The sequence below is a fragment of the Rosa rugosa genome, chromosome 3 (genome assembly GCF_958449725.1).
Source record: "Rosa rugosa chromosome 3, drRosRugo1.1, whole genome shotgun sequence".
Taxonomy (NCBI): Eukaryota; Viridiplantae; Streptophyta; class Magnoliopsida; order Rosales; family Rosaceae; genus Rosa; species Rosa rugosa.
Genome location: NC_084822.1, coordinates 22,944,168 through 22,969,275, shown reverse-complemented (window position 1 = coordinate 22,969,275; position 25,108 = coordinate 22,944,168). Strand labels below are relative to the sequence as shown.

Here is a 25,108-nt window from a genome sequence, read left to right as displayed (position 1 = left end):
AGATCACAGGCAAGTACTTCAAAATCGCATCGGATTTTAGGTTCCTAAAGCATTTCTTCTTTGCAAGAAGAAGAAAGAGGAGATGAAGACTGCAAGAATTAAACAACTTGGAATTTTCTTGTGACAGTCGGTTAACAATACTGAAGCCACTTTTTGGCAAAAGAATAGGTATGGAGATTTCCCTGACAAAGATAGCCACTGCTCCAATAGGTCAGCAGCTTTTACATTTCTTATTACAGTTAAGTTCATACAATTCAACAAGCACATAAACTATAGATAATTAGATATACATCATCTTCTTCCAATCAAAACTGGAATCAGCCTTTACAGAATCATCGGAACTTATTAGCACAGACTGCAATGAAACACAAGCCAGTGCCAACAAAAATGATTAGTTAGTAAATTGCATTTTTCCTTAACCAGCACTCTGTTTAGTAGCTCCACTACTGCTTGTTGTCATGAAAGATTCACCACAACCACATTGTCCTTTGGAGTTGGGATTGATAAAGACAAACTCGGACCTGCCAAAACATTGATTTTAACTGTCAGCACAATCAGGAAGGCATATTTTGTACGAGTGTAGCAGTGCAAAACCGCTCCACCAAGAAACGAAAAGAGAGAAACTAAATGTAAAAAGTTTTCATCAAATCAACAAGATGTACTCATTCACGTTGTAATAAAGTCTGAGGATACCTATTAGCAGCCCATGTTGCTTCAAGTTTTGCTTTTGTTCATTAGAAATGGATGCACATGCAACAGTATGTAAATCTAGTTTTATATGTACAGGGTTAATTACATGAGAGAGTGGAAGGCAACTTGATTGATGCAATTAGTAAAAGTCTAACATACACATTCAATATTCCTTCCAAGACACACCCTCATACTGCCTCCCATCAATTCTTGGATGCCAAACTAACAAAGGACGAACTAACGATTCCTCAAGAGGGTGGTGATAGTCTCATGGGGACTCCACTAATTGGTAGTGGGCATAGTTATCATGGCAGGAGCGGAAGGGCGAACATCATTGCAGGTGGCCAAATGGGTAATCTTTTTTTTTTTTTTGAAAGGATGGGTAATCTTAATATCAGTAGTTGAGGATTCAGACCTAATTAAACCTGGTGCTAAGCACCTCTAAATTACATTGCACTGTGTAATAGCATGCTAATTGCTAAGCAGGCTTACACCTGGGATGGACACAACTGGCAATGGCAGCACATTAACTTGTTGATTTTGGTATGGTCCTAGTTCATCTCTAAGTAAAAGACTACCATATTCTCTGCACTTCACACAAGAAAATTGAAGGCTCATTTTCCGTGGGAAATGCATAGACTAAGTTGCAACAAAAATGACACATAACTCCATTTCTACCCCAGAAAGAAAAAGAAAACAACATCAATTGCCTCCAGTATAGTGCAATTCTGCAAAGCACTTTTTTTTTTTTAAATTCATTACAAAGTACTATAGAAACCAAACAATTTGTAACATCTGAAGAATAAACATAACCTGAGTATTATGACAGTAAAACAAAAAATAAAGGGAGAAGGTGGACCTGAGCTTATCATCTACAAAATCCATCTTGGTCCCAATAACATGCATCAGAGCCTTTGGATCGATCAATATCTTCACACCCTTGTCTTCGATCAACTCGTCGAACTTACCTTTACCATCTGCATCCATTTCGATACAAAAAAGAATTCAATTGTGAGAAACCAGACTCATGAGAGAACCAAAAATTGAAGGGCTAGGGTGCACCACCTGCGTAATTGAGAGTGTACGACAAGCCGTTGCAGCCTCGGGACTTGACGCCGAGCTTGAGATACGACCGCTGGCGCTGCTCTAGGAGCTGTCGTACTCTAGATGCCGCAGCGTCTGTTAAGATGACGGCTTGACGCCTCGCCGCCGGAGCTATCCTCTCCGCCGCCGCTGCCAGAAACTGGGAAGCCATCATCATCAAATTTTGGGGAGAAATGATTAGCACCAACCAGCCTTATTTATACGATCGGGGATATTTCGGACATTATACGTACGTTTTTGTATGTCGGCAACACCACCTTGGACCGACAACTACTCAAACCTCCTCTCTAATCTCTTGTCTACCCAGCAGCCAGTCTCCAAAATCATCCTGAACCCCTTCCTCTTGTTTTTTGATCGATCAGGTAGAGCTTTTCTTTTGATATTTTGATTCGTTATTTCAATGTGTATCCTCAATTTTCTTCCATTTTTTTCAATTGTATTTGTGTTTTGGGTATGAAGGAACAATATATATATATATATATAGCTGCAAAACTCGGAAATTGCTTGTAAAATTTTATAAGGCCTCACCAATTTGAATGAATCTACTGTTCCCGTTCAATTTCATCTACAAAATGCTTTGATCTTCATACCCACATCTTCAAAATTGTATTGTAAATGTCGAATTCCTTCAGAATTAAAAGTATGATTGGAAGAATTGAAGACTATGAGGCACTTTTAGGACATTTCCAATAGCCTTTTCCTTTCTCTGCTTCGGGTGTAATGAAAATTTGTCGGTCTTTAGGTGTTTGATAAAATTGTGAATGAATAATGAGATTCTTGAGCATGGCAATTTCTGGAATACGCCCTGCGCACGGTGCGCCCTAAACTTCCGTTAACGGAAGGGTAGATTCATAATTTTCGCTCACACAAACGACAAGCAATCTGTGAGGTGTAAAAACTTGTTACCGCGGCGCCATTCATCCTACTTTGCAAGGGCAAAAGGGTATTCTCATTTATGATATTGTGAATAACCTTTGTCTGAGACGTGGCACAGTCAACCGAAGAGGGCACTAAGATACCAGTAACTGAAGATACCGCGATACAGATCTGAAACAACAAGGGCATTGGGTTGTAGACGAGAACCACAACTCCGGCTTGACCTTGGAAGACAACTACTTGTCAGAACTTCGTGTAGAGGTTCAGGCGTTCATTACATTGGGTAGAAGGAATTTTTGGTCCGGGACTGTGCAGACTGCTCGATACACACGAGACGTCGGTCGCCTGTTCGATAAACCAGAAAGGTACACAATCTATTTCTAATTCCGGTACATTAGTTCCAGTTATAGTGAATTCTGCGTGGTTGAGTATATATGTCTAATTCGGAGTGAAGAAGATTTTGGCTCAATTAGTGGGATTGATAATAGGCAGCGTTGATAATGAGGAACAATAAATAGGATATGTATGAGGATGTCCACGGTGGTTGCTTTGTATACCTATTCGAAAATATACCTATGATATGAACTTTACAGATGACCGATTTTTCAGGCGACTTGTTAATTGAGAGAGGCAGTTGTTGTTGAAGGCAATAGGACTTGGAAGCGAACCGCAAGATGGAAGAGGGATGGAAGAGAAATCGTGATCTTTCCCGAAGCAGAAATGATGCGCTCTGCGCTATTGAGACGTAAGATACTATAGTAGATGTTGTTTCCATTATGAACAATGCAATTCATGAGAGGGCAGAGTTTAACAAACTGTTTTGTGTCGTGATTTATATCCGTAACACAGGCAAACAAGAGGTCATGACCGGAAGCAGAAGAACGAAAACCATAATGTAGAAAAGAAGGTCCATTGCATCCTTTAAACATTATTTTGTGTGTTGTTTTAAAACCATCAGAATTGGACAAACAACTGTTAAGCATCCCTAATGTTTGACCCACACATGTTTCAGGGAACTGACTCCGCTGTTGTATTATCAAGTGGGTCAGGCATTGATGATTGTATGACATTACCCGGTGGTAAGGAAGAATTAGACAGTCAGGTTACAATCAGGACAGCATGCCGAGGAAAACACTTCACAAAAACTATGTCTTCCCTATCAGCTGGAAAGTTAGTTGCAACAATAGAAATGGGGTTTGGGTCACTTTATGAATTTCGCTGTACGAAAGTGAATCTCCCACTTTGCCAAGTGCTGGTTGAAAATTTTGACGTGGCGAACTCAAGCATCAAGATTCATGGAAGGAACCTGACAATCACACATGAAGACTTTGAACGCATAATGGGCGTTAGGAATGGAGGTTGTGATGTGGAGGTTGAAGGAAACACCGAGGACCCTGATATATTGGCCCTGGAGAGGAAGATTTCGGGGAAGGAGAATCAGATAACAATACATGGATTGAGGAGGGTGTTGATTGAGTCTGAAAGCGCTGATGAGATATTTAGGATCAACTTTGCCTTGTATGCCCTTGCAACCCTGCTATCTCCGGTAACAGGAATCCATGTCGAACGAAGATATCTTATACCACTTAAGGAACCAAATGGCCTGTGTTCAAAAAACTGGGCAAAGTTTGCATTTGATAAGCTCGTTGAAGGGGTGTCATTGTTTCAGGGCACGGGGATTGGATTGGCCGAAGGTTGTATTCTGTTCCTTCAGTTGTTCTATCTGGACGTTGTTAGCAATGGCATGTTTGTTTTGTCGAAGACGGTGAAACCTGTTATGATATGGGGCGCGGACGAGGCAAAGAAAATTTATGAGCAGGTGGAGAGCATGGGGGGATGGAAAAGTGAGTATGTTTATGTGACAAAGAGGTATTTGTGGGACAGAACAAATCAGTACAGTGGATCAGTTGATGCCAGCACAAGGATAAAAACCAATGTCGTGGAAGACTTGTCAGAAGTGATGTCTGATGTGGGTGTCGTTAAAGGGGACATCAGGAATCTAAAGTCAATGGTCGGTCAATCGGGACCGGATATGTGCCGTTTGAGGAGCGCAATTATGACGTTAGAAACATCTCTTGAGCAGCTGAAGGCTGAGGGCCTCTCTTAGCTTGTTTCAGACACTATCATGGGAGTGTTTGAGGATAAGCAGAATGATTATGTGGGCAATGATGGGACTGATGTTTTTGTTGATGGTCAAAAGCAGTATGGTCCAGAATTTGAGTCAGATGATGATGGGATGCCTAATGCTAAATCCAAAATTGTAAGTGATATCATATACCAGAAAATGTACACATATAGAATAATTTCAACATTAATTAAGAATAGCAATATGTTATACACCATGGAATAACACAATAGAGTAATGTGATGTGTGTGTTGGAAGGTTAGTTCTCTTTACTTTGTTGTTGGTTGCATTATTAAGGATATCTGTGGTGATACTAATGTTCCTTGCACAGGTCATTTCCAATGAGGTGGTAGCATACCGGGATCGCAACACTGAGGTTGAGAGAAATGAACAGACGAGGTTCGAAGCGGTGGCCGAAATTTCAGAGAGGGATGCATACTTATTGGCATATCTCTTCAGCAAGAAGGTTTCTGCGGATGACAGTTTTGGGAGGTAATTACGGACCAAAGTTTGATATATGTAACATACGTTTTTGAAAATATTATCTAATCCCCAATTGAACACAAAATAACGAATGAGTAGTTTAATGAATAAATACTTGAACCATGTGCTTTATAAATAAAGTAAATGATGTACTACACCACATAACTAAATGCACAAAGATGGTAATATCTGTATACACATGACCGGCATTAAATTTCCTTGCACAACAGCAACGAAGTTGCTAGGTTCGAGGATTCAGGTGTATCTCGCTGGGACCTAAGCTGCTTGTCCCCAACGCAGTCATTGACTGCCGAGGTAGCAACCTTCAACCTAACCCTGCTATATTTAATGTGTTATGTTTAATGAATGTGGTGTGGAAGCATATGCATATATGGAAGTAAATGATATTGTATTAACATGCTTCAAATGGGGTTGGCCCTGAACTTAGGTTGTCAACATATCAGCTGTGTACTTGTGCCAGAGCGGATCTGAGAACTGGTTCTTGCCAGCTACAGTGTCGGTATGTTATGTAGCCATTCAGACTACTTTGAATATGTAATGATTTTGGAATAAGTAGTGATTGCAATGTAGTACGGATTGAATCTATTTAACGGCTTTTATTTAACCACGAGCCTCTTATGTAATATTGCAGGAGCGTGCTAAGGAGATTTCGGCAGGTATGCTAGTGGAAGCTATTGTGCCTTCGACCATTACACTCTGCAAACTGGGAAGATTTATTGGGCGATTATCGTCATGCAATAAGGTAACGACCTTTGATTTTACAATACCTTATGTAATGAAGCGTGTTTAAATGGTATGTGTGTGATTGTTAAAACTTGAAATATCTGTGCAAATGTTCCTCCCCATCCACGACGGGGTAGTGAAGCATTGGTTTTTGGTTGTGGTGAACATACCGGACGCCGAGTGTGAAATATGGGACAGCAACCCTGTTGATTCTGCTAATACACGCAGGCAGGAATATGCCATTGCATCGGTAAGTGAATCCCCCATCAATACTTTGTAGTTTGTATGTTTTGCTTAACCTTGATAGTTCAACATCTGTCTGTCCAATCGTTTTATTTGATGACAGATGTCTTTGCTTGAAAAAGTATTTGGCAATGAACTGCGAATGGCACCCGACCTGTACGCACGGTTTGGATCATTCTCCATTAGTTATCCAGAGTCTTGCCCTCTGCATCCCAGATCTGAAGACTCCGGAATATTTGTGATAAGAAACATGCAGTTTTATAGACAGCGGTGGTACGTAGGGGTGAGTACTAGCTATGAACAGCAACCCAAATATATGGCTAGTTTAACGTGTCAATACCATAAGGTGCATGACTGTCCAATTATCGTTTTTTTGTTTGAATCAGTTTAACTCCGGCGACTAGAGGGTTTGTATGGCACTTGAGATTGTCAATCACCCTACGAATGAAATTCGTGAACGGGTGTGGAGTGCCGCCGCCGAGGAAGTCCCATATGATGTACCTACCACGGGCGTGCCACCATTATCTCTGAAGGAGGATGCAGTTCTCCCAACTTCGGGCATGAAGTTCAATCCATGCCGGTCCAGGCGCGGATAGATTTTCAATGCATGTTCTATTAGTAACCCCCCTGATCACCATATTCGGAACTTATGTGTTAAAGGACTATGTAATGTAATTTTACGGTATACTTTGGTTTTATTTTTAATTTTTTTGTTATTTTAATTTGTGGACAATGAACAAGTTGCCACTAGGCTTGTGTAGCAAATTGTTTTGTATGTTATGTTTGAACTTGATCGGAGGAGCAATTATCAGGGTTTCTAATTCGCTATGTATTGTTATGTACTTGGAATATGTAGGAATGTTAACAACATACATATATAGCACCACACTGAATACACTAGCTTCAATATTAATCGAGTTGATTACCTTTAATCTCATAAATCAACTTCATATAATACATGTATTAAGCAACACCGAATGAAGTCGAAGAAGATTTTGCTGAGTGGAATTTACCCGTTATGTAACATTGCCGACGTACCGGAGGCAGTTCCTGTAACCACAACTGCATCGATCAGGCGCTTCCTTTTAGTATATCATTGTTTAGACATGTTGCCTGCACCATCAAGCACTTGAACGGTAACAATGGATGTAGTTTGGAGGGCCTTACATTTCCTTCGTTCACCCGCCTTACATGATGGTTGTGGCCCTTCGGTCCCAATACCCGTGCCTTCATCGGCAGCTCCTACAGTATAGAACTCCTTCCCATTGTTGGGATGATGGGAACCCCCCCCGCGCCACGACTGAACTGGTGTTTGAATGCCTCAGACTTGTGACTACCCTTAAACCTCCCGTCAACTGTGCGTCCCGGCCTCTTGCCACCACCCATCTCACCGGTGAAATCCTGCTGTCTTTATAGAAATGGGCCAATGATTGGTCTGTGAAGTCATCGTCGTCATGCACAGCAGTGTTGGGACTGAAGGCATTTCTGGCCATGGAGCAATGAATTCTCAACCACACTGAGCACTCCTGCTGCCCTTATGAAAGGATGATATGTATAGCTCCAGTCACTGCCCTTCATCGAATGGCACTATAAATAAGGTTAGCAGGTTTAGGTGGAACGGTTGGAGACAGTAATGGTAGCCCACATTGTCATTATCAATCCCTCCTTCAACCGCATATTAATACAGTTGTCCTGTTGGGTGGATTGCAGCAACACATTAACGGCATGGCTGCATGACCTAGCTAAGTGGGTTGATGTGGTTCACTTCCCTTGCATATTTCAGGTCTCCATCACTAAGGAAGTGGCAATTTTTGACTTAATTGAGGGCGGGGATTGTCGCATTCAATCTGTTACAAGACCCATTATGCAGTAGGGTTTAGGGTGATTTATTGTGGATGTGGACAGGTACACCAGTTACGAGGCCCATTATGCATTAAGCATCATTGAGGTAGGACTTAAGAATGTGGATTGTCATATTGAATTTGTTACAATTGCAGTTTATGCTTTAGCCACCAATGATGTATAGTTTAGAATACAATTTAATTTAATGGTGGTTGAACTCAGTTTGTGCAGAATCGTATCTGTATTGAAATTTGTAGACCCTTCCGCCAAAACGTTGATGAAACTGGAGAAGCCAATATATCCGAATCATACGAACGTCAAATCTCGTATGGACCATAACTTGTAGGGCTGGGCACGGGCCGGGACGGGCCGAAATTGTGGTAATCCCGATCCCGGACCCGGAATTATTAGTCGGGACGGGCCGGTACGGTTGAGGCCATTTTGAGAATTGATCCCGACAGGCCCGAACCCGATCGGTATCGGGCCGGGACAGGCCCGAAAAAAAAAAAATGACAGGTTGCCTGAGTTTGGAATGTGGTAAAATTTCACAGTTTGCAACTTTGCATTTCTACTTTTCCATTATTTCAACACTACATTCAAATGATCATTTCAAAGAGAACAAGTAAGAGTGCAATTCCCTACAACACTTCATCATTCCATAATCCAACAAGCTGATCTTATTCAACAAAACCTAAAAGCCTAAAAGGCTAAAACTAAAGGAAAAAAAGGCCAAATCTGCATACTGCATACTGCATAGTTCCACACTTGCAAATTGCAATTTCATACCAGCCTGCCAAAGTATCAAACCTGCAAGCTGCAGCTAAAAGCCTAAAAGCTAAACAAGAAGAAAAACATGACCAAATCTGCATAGTGCATGGTTGCATACCAATGTACAAAACCTGCAACTCCCTGCAAGCTGCAGCTAAAAGCTAAAGTGCTAAACAAGAAGAAAAAATGACCAAATGTCCAAATATTGCATACCAAATTGGCAAATTACCAAACCTGCATACCAAACAAGACCAAATTTGCATAATCCATTACAGTTCACACAACTAAACACTTCAATTCCAAATTGTCAAAAATTAAGTTCTTAAAACACTCAAACCATAACTGAAAATGTGCAAACAACCAAATGAAATCTTCAAACTTCAAACTTCAAAGTTCAAACATCTATCACCTTACCGGCTGCCCCAAGCTTTCCCTTGCCTTTTGCTCTTGGAATTGGAGCTGGACACACATTGGTTTTGCTAGATGCAGTGCTTTCATGGTCTGCAAAATAAAAGATAAAAGAAAGAGTGATGTAAAATGTAAATGCCTATGCACTGAAAATACTGAAAACAGTCAAAACACATGTAAAAACTAAAAACGAAAAAGTAGATACCTTTCTCAACGTCTTCATAAAACTCAAGGTCTTCAATTGAGCAATCATCAACAACCTCTGCAATATCATCACCTAGCAACCAGTTCTGCATGCAAATCAATCCCTCCAATGTTTTAGGAGTTAATGAGCTCCTAAAACAGTCAATCACTCTGCCTCCTGTTGAAAAACAAGACTCTGAGGCCACTGTGGATGTCTGAATTCCAAGAACATCCCTTGCTATTGCTGCCAATACTGGAAACTTGCAGCCATTTATCTTCCACCAGCACAGGATGTCAAAGCAATCTTCATCATCAGTTGGGTCCAATGGAGCATCCAGGTATTGATCCACTTCATGTGCTACCACTGCCTCACTGCTTTCTTCAACAACCTTCTTCCAATTATTGAGCAGCTGGCCTCTAACTCCTCCTCTACTGCTTCTACTTGTAACTGTGATAGACGAAGAGCTTGGAGATTGCTGCCTTTGCAGGTGTCTACCTCCATCTACAACTAGGACATACTAAGACAAAAAAGACAGAAATTAATATATATTTGAAACCAAGTAAGCAACTGAAATAGTATAACAATGGAAGTATGGAACTAGTGTAATACCTGATCATAGAGAGCAAGTAGAAGGGTTTTAATTTCCAAGGTTCTTCTCTGCACCTCATCATCATCTAAACCTTCAGTTTGAAAGATGTGAGTCACATTCTTCAACTTGAACCTTGCATCTAATACAAGGCCAATGATGATCATGTGATTGATTTCATGAAATGAACCATAGTACTTTAACCATCTAGATCTCATGTTGGCTGCCATATCCATCAATATTTTCTCAGTTTCTGATCCACTAGCAATCTCAGGTGCCAAAAACATGTTCTCTATGTTTTTTTTCCATGGTAATCACATCATGGAAAGTTGTGTGTACAGTGGGGTGCAATGATGCACTAACTCTCAATGTGACATCATAGAATACTCTTAGAAACTCCACAAAGACCTCAGCCTTCTCCCAATCTCCCACTTCTGGAGGTCCAACCCTATTTCTCTTATTCCTGCTTGGCACAAGATTTCCATCTTCATCATATTCTTCATCTGGTTCCTTGAAGTAGTTTGCAAAATTGCTATCTTCATCTTCAGCCATCACTGTAAATGCTTTCTTGAACTTCAAAGCTGCTTCCAACATTAGGTAGGTGCTGTTCCACCTAGTTGGGACATCCAAACACACAAGTCCCTTACAGGGAAGCTTCTCTCTCTCCACCGTCTTCTTAAAAATATCCTGTTTGCAGAAGATCTCACAAACTTCACTGCATTCCTAATTGCTAACACAGACTTTTGCAACCTCTTTAAGCCATGCCCCACTATTAAGTTAGTGATGTGAGCATTGCATCTCACATGCATGTATTTGCCACTCAAAATCTGCTGATAAGATGCAGACTTGTTCATTTTAGACACAAGCCACTCTAAAGTAGACTTGTTTGCAGAGGCATTATCAACTGTAATGCACATGACTTTCTCAATTCCCCAATGCACTAAACATGACTCAATAAGCTTCCCTATTGATGACCCTTGATGATTTTGAATCACACAGAAATTAATAACCCTCTTGTGCATCTTCCAATCTATGTCAATGAAATGGGCAGTAAGCACCATGTAATTGACATTTTGAACACTAGTCCAAGTATCGGTGGTTAGACTCAACCTATACTTCCTCAAAGTCTTCCTCAAATCCTTCTTTGAAGTATCATACATACTTAGAAAGGTCCTACACAATTTCCTTCTAGAGGGAACATCAAAAAGAGGACACACTTTAACACAAAATCTATTAAAGCCTTTCTTCTCCACAAAACTAAAAGGAAGCTCATCAATGACAACCATCTCTACACAAGCTTCTAAATAATCATCTTAACTGTAACTTACTGTGGTCAGTCTATTGCCCTTAAATTTATCACCAACAAGATTTTTCTGCGACTTATCCATATTAGGAGGATAATATCTACAATTCATGTTAATGTGCCTAATCATACCAGAAGTGCCATTCTTAGAACTGTCAACAGCAAAATCACCAACCTTTCCCCTAGGACAGTAGATGTAATGAGCTCTCTTATGAACTATCTGAATGTTTTTTCCATCAGCATCTTTTGCATGTTCAATCTTATCATACTCTTTAAAATGGTCCCAAACAAAGTTACGTTTTATACCTGATTTTTCAGAAGGAGCCTCACCTATAGATGCAGCAACTTCGCTTCCAGAAGGTTGACTTGCAGCAGGTTGACTTGCAGCTACTTGACCTACTTCAAGAGTTGGATTTGGCCGATTTGCAGCTTCGGGTTGGCTTGTAGCTTCGAGCTGTGTAGGAAAAGCTGGTGATGTGGCTGTTGAATAATCCTCAAGACCAGAAGCATCTGATCGAGGTCGAGCTATTTTCTTCCCTCTAGCCATCAGCTTCTTCAAGCTGCAAGATCTTGTTGAACTGAAATTGATGACTCGGAAGTTGCTAAATTTGGGAGTCGGTGATGTTGTTGACTTGATGTGTTGAATTGATGAACGATGAATTGGGTATCTAGGGTTCTAAGCTTGGAATCGATCAGAACGGTGAGTGATTGAGTGGTTATCGTTGGGATGAGAATTAGGGATTATCTTACCGTTAGGATCAGCCTATCCAGTGTGCTCGAGTTCATATTAAGACTATAGACTCGAAAATCAACCAATCAACTGCCATATAAATAGAAAAATAAGAAAAACAGAATAAATAAAATTAATTCGGGTCGGGCCGGGCCTTGGCGAGATTCCTACGTTCCGAACCGAAGCCCGTCCCGTTTTAACGGAACGGGACGGGACGGGCCCAAATAGTGGATTTTCATATTTTCAAACCGTTCCGTCCCGCCAATTTTCGGTACGGGACCGATTCGGGATCGGTATTCCGGTTTGAGGTGCCCAGCCCTAATAACTTGTAAAAAACTGTAGGATAGAAGATATCATAAACTAACAGAATAACAGTTATGGCATTGCAGTCACGTAAGTAGTCCCAAAACTGACGGCATTTTAATGTACGATTAGCGTTCCAACTAACCCTAAACTAGTATCGAACAAGGGCAGTTTGACAAAAATAGTCTTTGTTACCTAAGTCAATGTCCGACGAATGAAACAAGTGGAGTGAGCTGGCAGTCAACTACGGTGAATGTAAATAGCCACACGACGCGTCGGTAGGCCCATTATGCACCTTCCTGTTGTGACCGTGCCGGAACTTCATATTCAGTGAATGAATCAAATCCTGCAAAATGTATTTTGCACTCATCTCCCCATATGAATTGTGGCCTGTGGATTGGACCCTGCATTTTACCGGTAAACATTCAAGTTAGTTATACAATTCCCTAATAAAGATACACACTGAGGAGTGAATTGATTTGAATAGGTTTTGAAAATAAAGTGGATACACTGACAGGGTAACCATAGCAGAACCAATAAGGCCTGCCTGGATTCAATTCAGATCGTGATATAAACGACATCATGAAGCCATCACACACTTCACAATTAGGACCGTACATTGTGAGGTTCGGATAGTTATGCAATGTACGTGCATAAATGTCCTGCAACCACAACATCAAAACAGAGAAGTTAATGTGTACTTTGTGGTATGGCATATGAATATGTCACTCCTGCATTTTCAGTTAAGACTAGTTATAGCGAAGCACTACATTATATCTCACCCCTGCATTATGCTCGGTGCATCCCACGGTCATCTCGTCCACCCATCTATACCCCCTGCAATATGGGAACCCCTGCAAGATGAACCGCCAACTAAGTATTAATTGGATTACGGATTTGACATAGCTTATCTATATAAGCGGTACAAAAATGAAAGGCTATAAAAATCGAAGTCTAGGGCATCTCACGTTGGTACCGGCACACCTCCAGTACGGCCTCAGCTTCTTGATTTCAGGCACCCAATGCTGCATCACCGTCATGTTCCCTTCACAGAGAGGGCATCGGGGACTTTCATCCGGCCCTTCCTTGGGAGGGTGCTTGCCGTCAAAAGGTGGGCATTCTTCAGAGCGTGGTCCTTTAACTACCTGCTGGACCTGGCCGCATAAGTGACACCACCTTTGAATAGGACAGTTAACATCCTCACCGCATGCTCCCGCAGTATTCAACCTGTTTATGTGAATAGCACAGAATGTTAGGTATCCATCATGACGACGACCCATACTGTAAATGGTTAATATACTGAGCCAACTGAAGAATTTGATAGTCGCCTAGCTTTCATACACGGATTAAGAATTTAAAAACCGGTTCGGCCGGAACTTAAGACCGCTAATGTAATTTGAACCACAGTTGTTTCAGTTAGAGATCACAATCTTCATTGATGACTATATTAGACAGAGATTAGAGATGGGAAATCTGTCGTTTAGGATAAAATAATGGGATGGAATAAGAGATTATTGATGCTATATTCGTGTGGTCTATTAGTTATCGACGAAGTGACATTCAAACATGTTTACATACCCGCTAGTTCTGATGTTCCCAGCCGAGTCCATCTCCAGGAGGTGGTTGGATTTGCAATTCGAACCCTGTGGTCGGCGAGTCGCTCAGACGTCTGTTTGCTTGTTTTCGGTGGCTGAAAAGAGAAGAGTTCCGGGAACGGGAGACATTTATACTAGGGTTTGTTCCGGTGTCTGGGCCGCAGTTGGAATAGGCTTTATTACGGTGTCCAGCCCACTGAAAGGTGGTCCAACATACCACCTGAGTTTATTTTATTTGATTTTTTAAAAATATCAAGAAGCAAACCGGATCAACATTTCGCACCTAGTTGACAGTGTATAAAAATCAACATGAACCCTGCCAGTGGGACCTAATGTAGAGAAAGTGGTGAGGCGGTAGGCATATACTTGAATGGACACTGGTTCGATTTTCCCCATAAATCCATGTGATTTATTTTTCATTCTTATTTTTCATTATGGTTGATATATATTATTTTTCATGCATGAGAAAAAGTTACAAAATCGTCACATACTAAAACACATTAGTCTTACAATTGTCTATAAATTGTTCAACATTTTTCTGTATCGAGTATATGCTCAAAAACATGGGGATGTTTTAAAGACTGCCTTCCTAAATTACCCGAACTGCGCCATCATGGTTATTGACAAATGTGTCGTTGGAATGACCGTGATTTGTAATTGTAACCAGAATCCAAATTAGTTGTAGTCAGTTCAACATTAACACTACTCAGAAACACTTAAACCGGGGTCGGTTATCATAATACTTCTCGTAAAGTATTTTCGATACTAATTCATCATAACATAAACGTGTATTCACATGAGGAGGTGTTTTGATTCTTCTACATTTGCCTTTGCTTTTTAATTTCAGCATTCACCTATTTCCTTAGCATTCAATTCTGTTACTTTTGACAATGTTTTCTACTATTTTACGTATGCTTCAATTAGTTGTTTGTTTGTTGATCTATATTGTTTTCTTCCTTTAGTCAACGTGTTTAGTGAATCACTCAGGCTGTGTACTTGAAGGTGAAGATGAAGGCACGGGATCAGACATAAGTGACAACCCCTAGCATGCATATAGTTACAATTCTCCCATCAAATATAAGTTGATGCATAACATTAGTGACATGAAGGACATGATTTGGGTACTGCCTGAAATCTAAATATCTAGCTACAACTTGTGTCTTTTAGTTTGGCCCTTCATTTTTTTGTTTAGGAATTGAGAATCCATTTCCAGTTGCTAAACAATTAATCAATTTGTCATGCATAATATGGAGAATTTGATAGTTAGAATTGTGGTTCGGATTGATCAATTATGGTTTAAACAAAACATGGACATGGAAGATGATGAGGTCGAAAGAAGCATGCTTGAACAGTATGTTATAATTATGACTTTCAACCAAACCTTATATATGATTGTTGGTTACGAACAATGTAATGAAAAAAAAAAAATAGTAATTTATCAAATCTCAAAACGAAGGTGTTATTATCGAATGTCAACTTGACCAATTGTCTGGTGTGGATTATAGAAAAACAACATAAGAAGATATTGCACCCAATGGAACTAGTACGTTGTCGATACATAAATAGCCGCCTGTTAATAACTGAACTTAATGAGCGCACACGCGAGCGCGGCCCGATGGGTAGTTCATGATAACCACAACCAAGCAAAACCTACTAAGTTACAAGCCATAAACCATGTTCCGGTTTTAATGAGCAAACATGTTGCCCCCACTAATATCAATACCCAAAGGAGCAATTAAACTGGAATAAAATGTACTAATATCATAGTCCGTAATATCAAAGTCCAAAGTAAATTAAAATTAACTTAACTAAAATGTACTAATATAATTGTCCGTTGAAAAAAAAAAACCGACGTAACGAGAATTCCAAAAACATCCAGAAACACAGATGGATGAGCAGAAACATTAACACATTTCAGTTTTCGCCAACCATATCCCCTTCACTCGAAAACCAATCTGTCACGGTCAACCACATGGAGCTCGATTGCAGACCCTATAGGCAGACTGAGGTCCTCCCTGAATTTGGTGTACCCAGCACTTAAGTAGTGAGTGGTATTGGATGGAACGGCTTTCATTCTCCACAGACGTCCGCCGGATTTCTGCACCTTTATCTGAACTGGTGTTCCTCTGGGAAATGTGGACTGAGAAAACTTGGCTGGTAGATACTACAAGAACAGCACAGTCCTTGGTTAGTTACCTCATTGATAAACGATTTCATCCTACATGCATAGTTTATGAAAATTTAACAAACCATATTCGACTTTTGAATGGAATCAAATGGCGCATACTGTCGGGACAGTTTGGAAAGTAAATTCAGTAACCCTAAACCCTAAAGGCTTTAACAAAATACTTACACCGTGACATCTCTGGATTATGCATTGGCAGGATCTCCCTCTACGCCATGAAACTGGCACCCTTTCCTCCGGAGGTTCGTCGTCGCCTTCTTCAACTTCATCTCCATATCTTCCTCCATATCTTCCACCCGTGCCCCATCCTCATCTCTATGGTCCTCCTCAGGGTCCAGATTTCCCTCTTCTTGGTCAATACCATTGGTATGTGGAGCCGCGTCTGGAGCACGGGTGAATTGCAGCAGCGTCGTGCAAAGGGTTCCTCAAACAGTGTCGAACACAAGAACCGAGAACCGCAGATTCCCAGGTAGGTGAACACACAGCACCGACGTTTTCCCAAGCGATTCTCCAAGTGAAAGCGTTCGCATTCATGTACGAATCTTAGCTTCCTACGTCCTCCCGTGATCTCCACCTGCTGGAATACTGGAGGATCCGTCTCCCATCGGAAGTCACAAATAGCAGGGGCTCCGTCCGCAATCAGCCTATCATGGACGACACCTCTTGGTACGACAGGCTGACATTGTCAAATGCGCCCAAAACAATATCAGTCGGTAATAGGTATTTAGGAAGTCTACCACATAAACCATATCAGTGATGGCAAATTGTTACTTACCACAATGACTGTTTGATCCCAAATGTCAGATACGAAGCCATCGAATACCCCCCTAATAGTGGGTGATGTGGGAGGCGGGAGACCGAATCTGGGTCGAGGAGAAGCGTACATCAACGCCCCGTTCACATCATACCGGCGCACGACGAACTTCATTCCGCCTTTGTACTGGAGTAGCAACACCATTCGACCCTGACCGTGTCGGACATTGTCGAGAAAGCTCCCCCAACCAGAACCCAGCCAATGGTCCTGCCCTTGTGGGGTAACCTTCACATAATATGAACACTTCCTGCATCCATCCAAGACCAGTCGAGAGACGTCAATGTCATCGTCCCTCAAGTGCTCCCTACTAAAGCGCAGTGGAATTTTCTGCAAAATCAACCATGAAAATTATACGACCACCACCTAAATAACCCTAAATTTCATATAAATACAACCCAATGGAAACCATAACTGCTGAATTGAAAACCAAAACACTCTTAATTGCATTGTTATGATAACCAATCCATGAAAACCTAACAGTACTCCAACCCCAACCAACAACTCACCGTATCTTCGACGTTCTGTCCCGGGTACTGCACAACGACGATGAAGCTTGGGTGAAACATTCTGCTCAAATCGGCCATATCTGCGTCAAATTCCAAAACTGGAATTGAAATTGAAGTACATGATCAGTACCAGTACCAAAATCTACTTACAGAATGAAAATCGCAATAACTGCTTAACACACCTTCGGATTGGTCTCTGCGATACTGTCAGCCGCACCGGAATGATAATATGGATTGATCGATTAGGAGTTCAATATGGGTAATTAGATGGGGAGGCGACTGTTGCCTCTCGTTTTAGGCAATAACTGCTTAACACACCTTCGGATTGGTCTCTGCGATACTGTCAGCCGCACCGGAATGATAATATGGATTGATCGATTAGGAGTTCAATATGGGTAATTAGATGGGGAGGCGACTGTTGCCTCTCGTTTTAGGCAATAACCTTTCCGATTCTTCGTTCGGTTTGACGGGCGGCTTGACTTAATTGATTACGTGAATCGATAGTGGTATTGAATTTACCATATTGGGTCTTACATTTACCATACTATCCCTCCAACGTTATCTACATTATCATTGTGTAGACTAAGGATTTGAACTGGAATTTCCGACATCAAGACATTAATGATTACCGTTCTTGTGAAGATGTGGTCTGGCACGGTCGCACCGGTTTAAGAGTCATAAATTAAGTGAGGCCAGCCTGTTGTAGTCGCCTCCTCATAATTATCTCCATTTATCCCCTTACCTCCCCAATGTATCATAATTTCGTAGATACATTGTGGCATACATTGTTCATCATTATGTCAATTACAATCTCCCTCCTTGGCTTTGTATGAAAAGAAAATACATGATGTTAACGTTGTTGATTTCCGGGCCTAAACAACCTGGAAATGACATCGATGTCTACTTGGAACCATTAATTGATGATTTGAAGGTTCTTTGGGAGGGAATAAAAGGAGTTTATGATGCATGCAGCAACAACTATTTTACTCTTAAGGGTTAAGGCTGCACTATTTTGGACAATCAATGACTTCCCGGCCTACTGTAACTTGTCTGGGAGCATTGTTAAAGGGTATAATACATGCCCAATATGTCTTGAAAAGACATTACCAAAGAGGCTGGTCTATGGAGGAAAGGTGGCTTATATGCGGCATAGAAGGTGGAAATGAAGAAATCATCCTTATCGAAAGCAACGGGCTGCTTTTGATAACCAACAAGAATTTGAAGATGCTCCTGTTCCATTGAGTGGAGAAGAAGTTCTGAAAATGATGGAAGAAGAAGTGTTAATATGGCCGTTTGGGAAGAAACATCATCCTCCTCCATACAAGGGTGATGAGGATGAAAACAGACCTTGTTGGAAGAAGAAGTCGATCTTTTTTGAACTTGAATACTGGAAGTTTCTTCCGGTTCGCCACTGCCTAGATGTGATGCATATTGAAAAAAATGTTTGTGATAATCTTCTAGGCACATTGTTAAACATTCCAGGAAAAACAAAAGATGGGATCAAGGCCCGTTTGGATCTGGTTGAGATGGGTATTAGAACTAAACTTGCACCTAATCTTGATGGTCCGAAAAAAAAATCGATTGTCATTGGGTAGTTGGAATCTGACCTTAGATGAGAAGAAATCAGTTTGTGGTTGTTTTTGTTGTATGAAGGTCCCTCAAAACTATTTTTCTAACATTCATAATCTGGTTTCAATGGATGACCTAAGGATGAGTGGGATGAAGTCTCATGATTGTCATGTGTTAATGCAACAACTCAATCCTATTGCATTAAGGGCTGTCTTAGACAAACCGGTTAGAGTTGCTGTTATCAGATTATGTCTTTTCTTTACTGATATTTGCAGCAAATCATTTGAGTTATCTAAGTTGCCCAAAATTCAAAGTGATATTGTTGAGACATTGTGCTTGCTTGAGAAGTATTTCCTCCTTCATTCTTCGACATAATGGTACATTTGACGGTTCACCTAGTTAGAGAAGTTGAACTATGTGTATCAGTTTTCTATCGGTGGATGTATCCTTTTGAAAGATACATGAAGGTCTGCAAGGGTTATGTCTGTAATAGAAATCGTCATGAGGGTTGTATAGAAGAGAATTATATAGCCGAAGAAATGTTGAGTTTTTAGCCGAACGCTTGATGGAAGACCAGACTATTGAAATTCCAAAACAGCGTTCTAAGGAGTGCAAGCCTACTTCTGGTGCTAAAGTCTCCTCTATCTATGGCAGCGAGTTCAACCAAGCGCATCTATGTGTTCTACAAAACACCAAAGAGTTCAGAACCTACTTTATGTAAGTGCAATGTTTTGTTTAGTTTTTCTCTTATATATATTTAATATTCTTCTCTTTATAGGCAACCCTGCAACTTTTTGATTTTTTGTTCGCAGCGAGCATATGGAATATCTAAAATGAGCTTTTCCAAGGTACAAAAAGAATAAGAAGTGTCTTAAGGACAAACAAAACAGTTCATTTGCAGATTGGGTGAAGACTAGGGTAAGTAATCAGTTGTATCAATTAAGTTCTATATCATCTTGTTGACTGATTTCAATTAGTTTGATGATGCTTGTTTATGTAGATCTGACTTTGTAATAATTTATCTTTATAGGTGGCGCAACAACTAGATGATCCTACAAGCAACATATCTGAAATAGTGAGATGGATTGCGGAAGAACCAAGTCATGAAGTAGCGAAATTCAACAGTTATAGAATTGACTCAGTCCAGTTTTACACAAAGTCTCTTGACAATGTTCGAGTGTGTCAGAATAGTGGCGTTTACCTAGAGGCTGAAGCTATGGTTGTTGCTAGTGCTAGGGATAGAAATCCTGTAGATGATGATATGAGCTTCTATGGGGTGATAGATGAAATTTGGGAGCTAGATTATACTAAGTTTAGGCTGCCCCTCTTTAACTGTGATTAGGTTGAGAGTTCAAAGGGTATCAAAGTGGACGATCTTGGTTTCACCTTAGTGAATTTGAATAGGAGAGGCCATGCAAATGACATATTCCCTTTGGCTACATCTGTCTATCAAATTTTTTGTGCAAGATCCTGTAGATCCTAAGTGGTCAGTCGTTTTAAGAGTCCCTCATAGGGATTACAATGACTTGGCTAATGATGATGAGCTTGGGGACACACAAACTGATCACCAGCCCTTTATTGATAGAATGCCATCTGTTGAAAGTGGGGAGGGAGAGATAGGTTACATTAGGGCAGACAATGAGACTATTTTGGTTAATGAATAATAGAACTGCTCATTGTAATGTTACTCTTATATGAATAGGGATGGTTGGTAATGAAATATTTTTCATATTACTGTGCTTCAATGTTTGTATTGATATATGATTTGTTTTTACTTGAATGTACTTGTATACATGACTGATTTGTTTTTCCTTGAATGTACTTGGATGATGACTGATTGTATTTACTTGAATGTACATTCATGATGAGAGCTATGGTATTTATCTGAATATCATTGGAAGATGACTGATTTGTTTTGGTGCAGATAATGGTGCAATCAAATGTCGTCTCAACACCAACAAAGAAGACTTCAAAGTCGCATAAAGTAAGAAAGTCGAAGTCTTCAAAGACCAAGGATAAGGCCTCTGTTTCAAATTCTGCTGCAAGTGTTAGTAAAAGGAAGAAAAAAGGGAAGAGAAATACACAAGATGAGGTAGATGATGGTTGTACTGGAGGCTTTAAGCTGCTCAAGCGTCACCGCATGACAATGGCCAAGATGACAACGGGTAGGATTCTGAAAAAGAGACTTATAGTTGAGTTTGATAAGAATGAGGATCCAATAGGGAAAAATGCAGATGTGTTACAGTCCTACATTGGTGTTTTGGCAAGAACCAATATCTCAATTTCAATAGCATCTTGTTAATTTCAATCATTAGTGAGTTTTTTCATGTTACAAGTATAATCTAATATTATTCATACATGATGTTTGTTTTTGTTAATTGACATTTATGTAGACATCATTCGTATTGGGACCTGAATGCAAGAAGATGGTGTTAAAATTTGCCGGATGTAAATGGAGGGAATTTAAGTCAAGACTCACAAGAGTTTATGTGTTGCCATATTTGGATGATCCTGAATCTTTAAAGTTTCATCCGGATGACTATAGGTTTATAAGTGTTGATGACTGGACTGCTTTTGTAAAGGAAATGACAAGCTCACAATTTTTTGTAAGTTTCGTGATCAGATAATAGAGTATAATTCAGAATCTGCAGACTGTACTGATTTATGCTTATTTATGTAAACGAAATGTAGAAATTGCATGAGGAGCAAAAGGAAAAGCGTCGCATGAATAAATATGATCACCATATGTCACGTAAGGGATATGCAGGATTGAGAGAAGAGCTGGTTAGTACAAGTTTTTGTATATATTTAATTGTAAGGCTACATAATTCTATTTGATGTAAACTCATAAGGATTGGTTTTGTATATATTTAATTGTAACGGCTTCTCATAAGGATTGGTTTTGTAGGTACTATCGTTTACCAAGACATCTCCAAAACAAGTATAATCCACTAGAGAATTAGAGTCTCTCCAAAACATATTCGCCAACCTGTTATCTTCATCTATGCTAAACTTGCAGTAGAAATGCGAGTCTGTGGCAACTTTGCCTCTCATATATGCAAGTGCAGCTTCTGCATCACCCTCAAGTAAAATTTCTCGGCGTCTTGAATCTAACTTGTTGTACAAGTCATTCATAATAAACCCGACATTCTTAAAACCTCCTGATCTATCAACAATGTATTCATATGTATGACAAGGCTTAACAGACACTCTCTGCATAGATGTGGCCAGTGCTAAATGATGATCTTCAACTGATCTGTGTGATCGAAGAAGATGCGACTCATGTGCTTGTGCAAGCTGATGTGAGTGGTTCGTTATGAAATCATCAACAATATAGCCATTAATTTTCGAAGGTACCTTACTTTGAACAAGCATGGACAATTGAATCTTGTTTCTTTCTTTGGCTTGCGAACTATTTTCTTGTTACTCATGTACTCTTATCTTCTTTTCCCTTGAGCAGAACAAACCAACCGCAATGAAGTGACTCTCCCTGTTGTGCGTATACTTAATCTCTTGTAGTCGCTTCTAACATCAAAACCCATGGCCTTTGCATAAGCATTGTAAAAGGACTCAGCTTCCTCCACAGTCTTAAACTCTTGCCCTTTAAGATCTTCTGTAGACAACTTATCATATCTAACTCCCTTATATTGCATTTCATTACAGTCACTTCCATTTATCGAACTTTGGGACACCAAACCAATATCAGATATTGAAGGTTCATACGATCCATCCATGCCTGAAACAAAGAAAATATTACCCAAGTATTAACAAACCATAATCAATTGCTCATCCATCCATTACTCATCAGCTTTTCCCTTTTTGACTAATCCACTCAACATTCCTCACTTCTTCATGTAAATAGAAGCTGCACATTTTCTAACTCACTCGGCTTGACAATGTTGAAACCATCAAAAACATTTTTTTTTTATACAAAGCAATCTATTGAACCACGAACAGTACAGGGAAAACCAGAAACACACTCCAAACCTTACATACAAGGTGGAATACGTCTGGCATCAAACAACATAACAAAAACACAAAGCCAACAGACCAAAGAAACAAACAGCAAAAGGCCCAAACAAACAAAAAGAACAAGACCAGAAGAACAACACGGAAACTCACTTGACAAATGCTGAAACCATCCCATTTTAAAACATAGAGAACAATATAAATCCAACTAGTAATTAATAGAGTAAAACATAGGACCAATTAAAGAGATGAAAGCAATGTAAAACTAGTAAAAGCTTCATATATATTAGAGCATATTCTTAAAATTATATGAACTTAACGTAGAACTGTACAAAAAGTGAGAAACAAAAGACTACTAAAATAAAATAAAAACATTAAAAAAAAAAGGAGAGGACAATAAAACACATAAAAAACGTATCCAGAACAATGCATATTAATTGTCACAGTGGTTTCTGGTATTTGGATCCCTTTCGTAATTGTTAAAGAATTTGAATGTTCATTCAGAACTACAAAGAATTAATTTGACTGAAGCATTATAGGAAATCACAGTGTCAGTATTCATGTTTATTTTGTCAAGGGATGGATGGAATACCTTAGATATTACAGGCCAAGCTGATTTCGAAGTGCAGCGACCTTTTGGTGCCATTTCCATAGTGGTAGAGTTGTGTAGATCTTAGGTTAAAAAATTGCAACTAAAAACATGATAATGAAATTGAGCAGAGCTGGAACAAATAAAAGACACCCACTTCGATCAATATGGTAACCTCATCTAGTCTGGCTTACTAGCTACTGATTTTTGTTGCTGTTCCTATAGAGTTCAAAACTTACAATGACAAACTTGATATTTAATTTGACTACAGCTGGAAACAGATAAAATTACACCCTCTATTGTTTTACTTGGTTTTCTTTGTCTAAATTTGTTTGAATTCTTTATGATTTTGAAATTAGTTTTTGACTTCAAGTTCAATAGTGCTGGAATGTTGCATTCTTGCATATTCATACTAACCTTGAATTGTTCTGTCAGGCTCCTGCTGATGCGAAGAAACCTTTGTATCTTAAATTTGTGAAGCTGGAGGAGGATTATGGTCTAGCAAAGCGGGCTATGAAGGTCTACCCAAACAATGAAACGATGATAATATTGACGGCCTTTGCTTCTAAAACCAGATATTCAAGCTTCAACTTACGAGCGCTCTTCCTTCTTCTCCTTTTCTCCTCTTCACTTTGTTCCCTGTGGCGCCTCCTCAATCCTGGTCAATATTGCACATAATCATCCAATTCAAATCACACAAACCCTGAATCACATCATCCAATTTATATGAAACAGAAAGGGTTTTGTTTTCTCGCTTTGTACAAGAACAAACTGTCGTTCTTCCTCTTTTCCTCGTCTTCTCCTCTTTTTCAATTCTAGGGTTTTTTTTTTTTTTTTTTTAATTTCATTGTAGATATGTAATTCAGAATTTTGAAAAAGAAAAAAAAAATTATACAGGCTACCTGGTAAGCAGGTCACCACTACTGAATATTCCTGACCATCAGATATATTCAACTTTTAATTAAATCCAACGGTCTAAGATATTCAAAAAACTTGATGTATGGCATATGTCAACATATACTAGAATTTTCCTATAACTTGTGGTGTATAAGTTGAAGACAAAAAAAAAAAAAAAAAAAAAAACTCTTTAAATAAAAAACGAAGAAACAGAAAAAAAAAACTAAAAAACAGAAAGACAAAAATAATAATTTTTTTTATTTTTATTTTATTTTTTTATGTTGAAATGACCATTTTAGCCCTCAAGGATCAGACTTAACGTCCAATTTGGACGGAATAGGAGAAATTGGACACGGCTGATTGAAATTGGAAAGTTTAGGGGGTAAAAAGTCAAAATTAAAAGTAGAGAAGGTGAAATGATGATACCCCCAAACCTTAGGGGGGTAAACTATAATTAACCCTTATAGTGTGATCTTTCTGAATATTTGTTTATGATTGTGCTCAATTGGTAATTTAAGTTAGAATCAATTCGAATTTCAATCCTTGTTGGAATGACCTCGTGCTTGCACTAACTATACTACAATCGATTCGTGCG

The 25,108-nt window shown here is 39.6% G+C and overlaps 3 protein-coding genes across 3 annotated transcripts; 1 reads left to right on the top strand and 2 right to left on the bottom strand.

The window, feature by feature from the left end:
* Positions 1 to 183: 183 nt before the first annotated feature.
* LOC133738735 (iron-sulfur assembly protein IscA-like 1, mitochondrial) lies at positions 184 to 2,485 on the bottom strand. The gene is made up of 3 exons (XM_062166323.1): positions 1,756 to 2,485; positions 1,550 to 1,667; positions 184 to 521 (listed from the first exon to the last, which is right to left on the bottom strand). The coding sequence occupies exons 1-3, from the start codon at positions 1,949 to 1,951 to the stop codon at positions 416 to 418; spliced, it is 420 nt and encodes a 139-aa protein (XP_062022307.1). The 5' UTR covers positions 1,952 to 2,485; the 3' UTR covers positions 184 to 415.
* A 3,605-nt stretch (positions 2,486 to 6,090) lies between these two features.
* Positions 6,091 to 7,021, top strand: LOC133736548 (uncharacterized). The gene is made up of 3 exons (XM_062164090.1): positions 6,091 to 6,272; positions 6,369 to 6,548; positions 6,652 to 7,021. The coding sequence occupies exons 1-3, from the start codon at positions 6,132 to 6,134 to the stop codon at positions 6,667 to 6,669; spliced, it is 339 nt and encodes a 112-aa protein (XP_062020074.1). The 5' UTR covers positions 6,091 to 6,131; the 3' UTR covers positions 6,670 to 7,021.
* Positions 7,022 to 13,138: 6,117 nt separating this feature from the next.
* Positions 13,139 to 13,999, bottom strand: LOC133737443 (uncharacterized). Its single transcript, XM_062164989.1, has 3 exons — positions 13,968 to 13,999; positions 13,358 to 13,616; positions 13,139 to 13,243 (listed from the first exon to the last, which is right to left on the bottom strand). The coding sequence occupies exons 1-3, from the start codon at positions 13,997 to 13,999 to the stop codon at positions 13,139 to 13,141; spliced, it is 396 nt and encodes a 131-aa protein (XP_062020973.1).
* Positions 14,000 to 25,108: the final 11,109 nt, after the last annotated feature.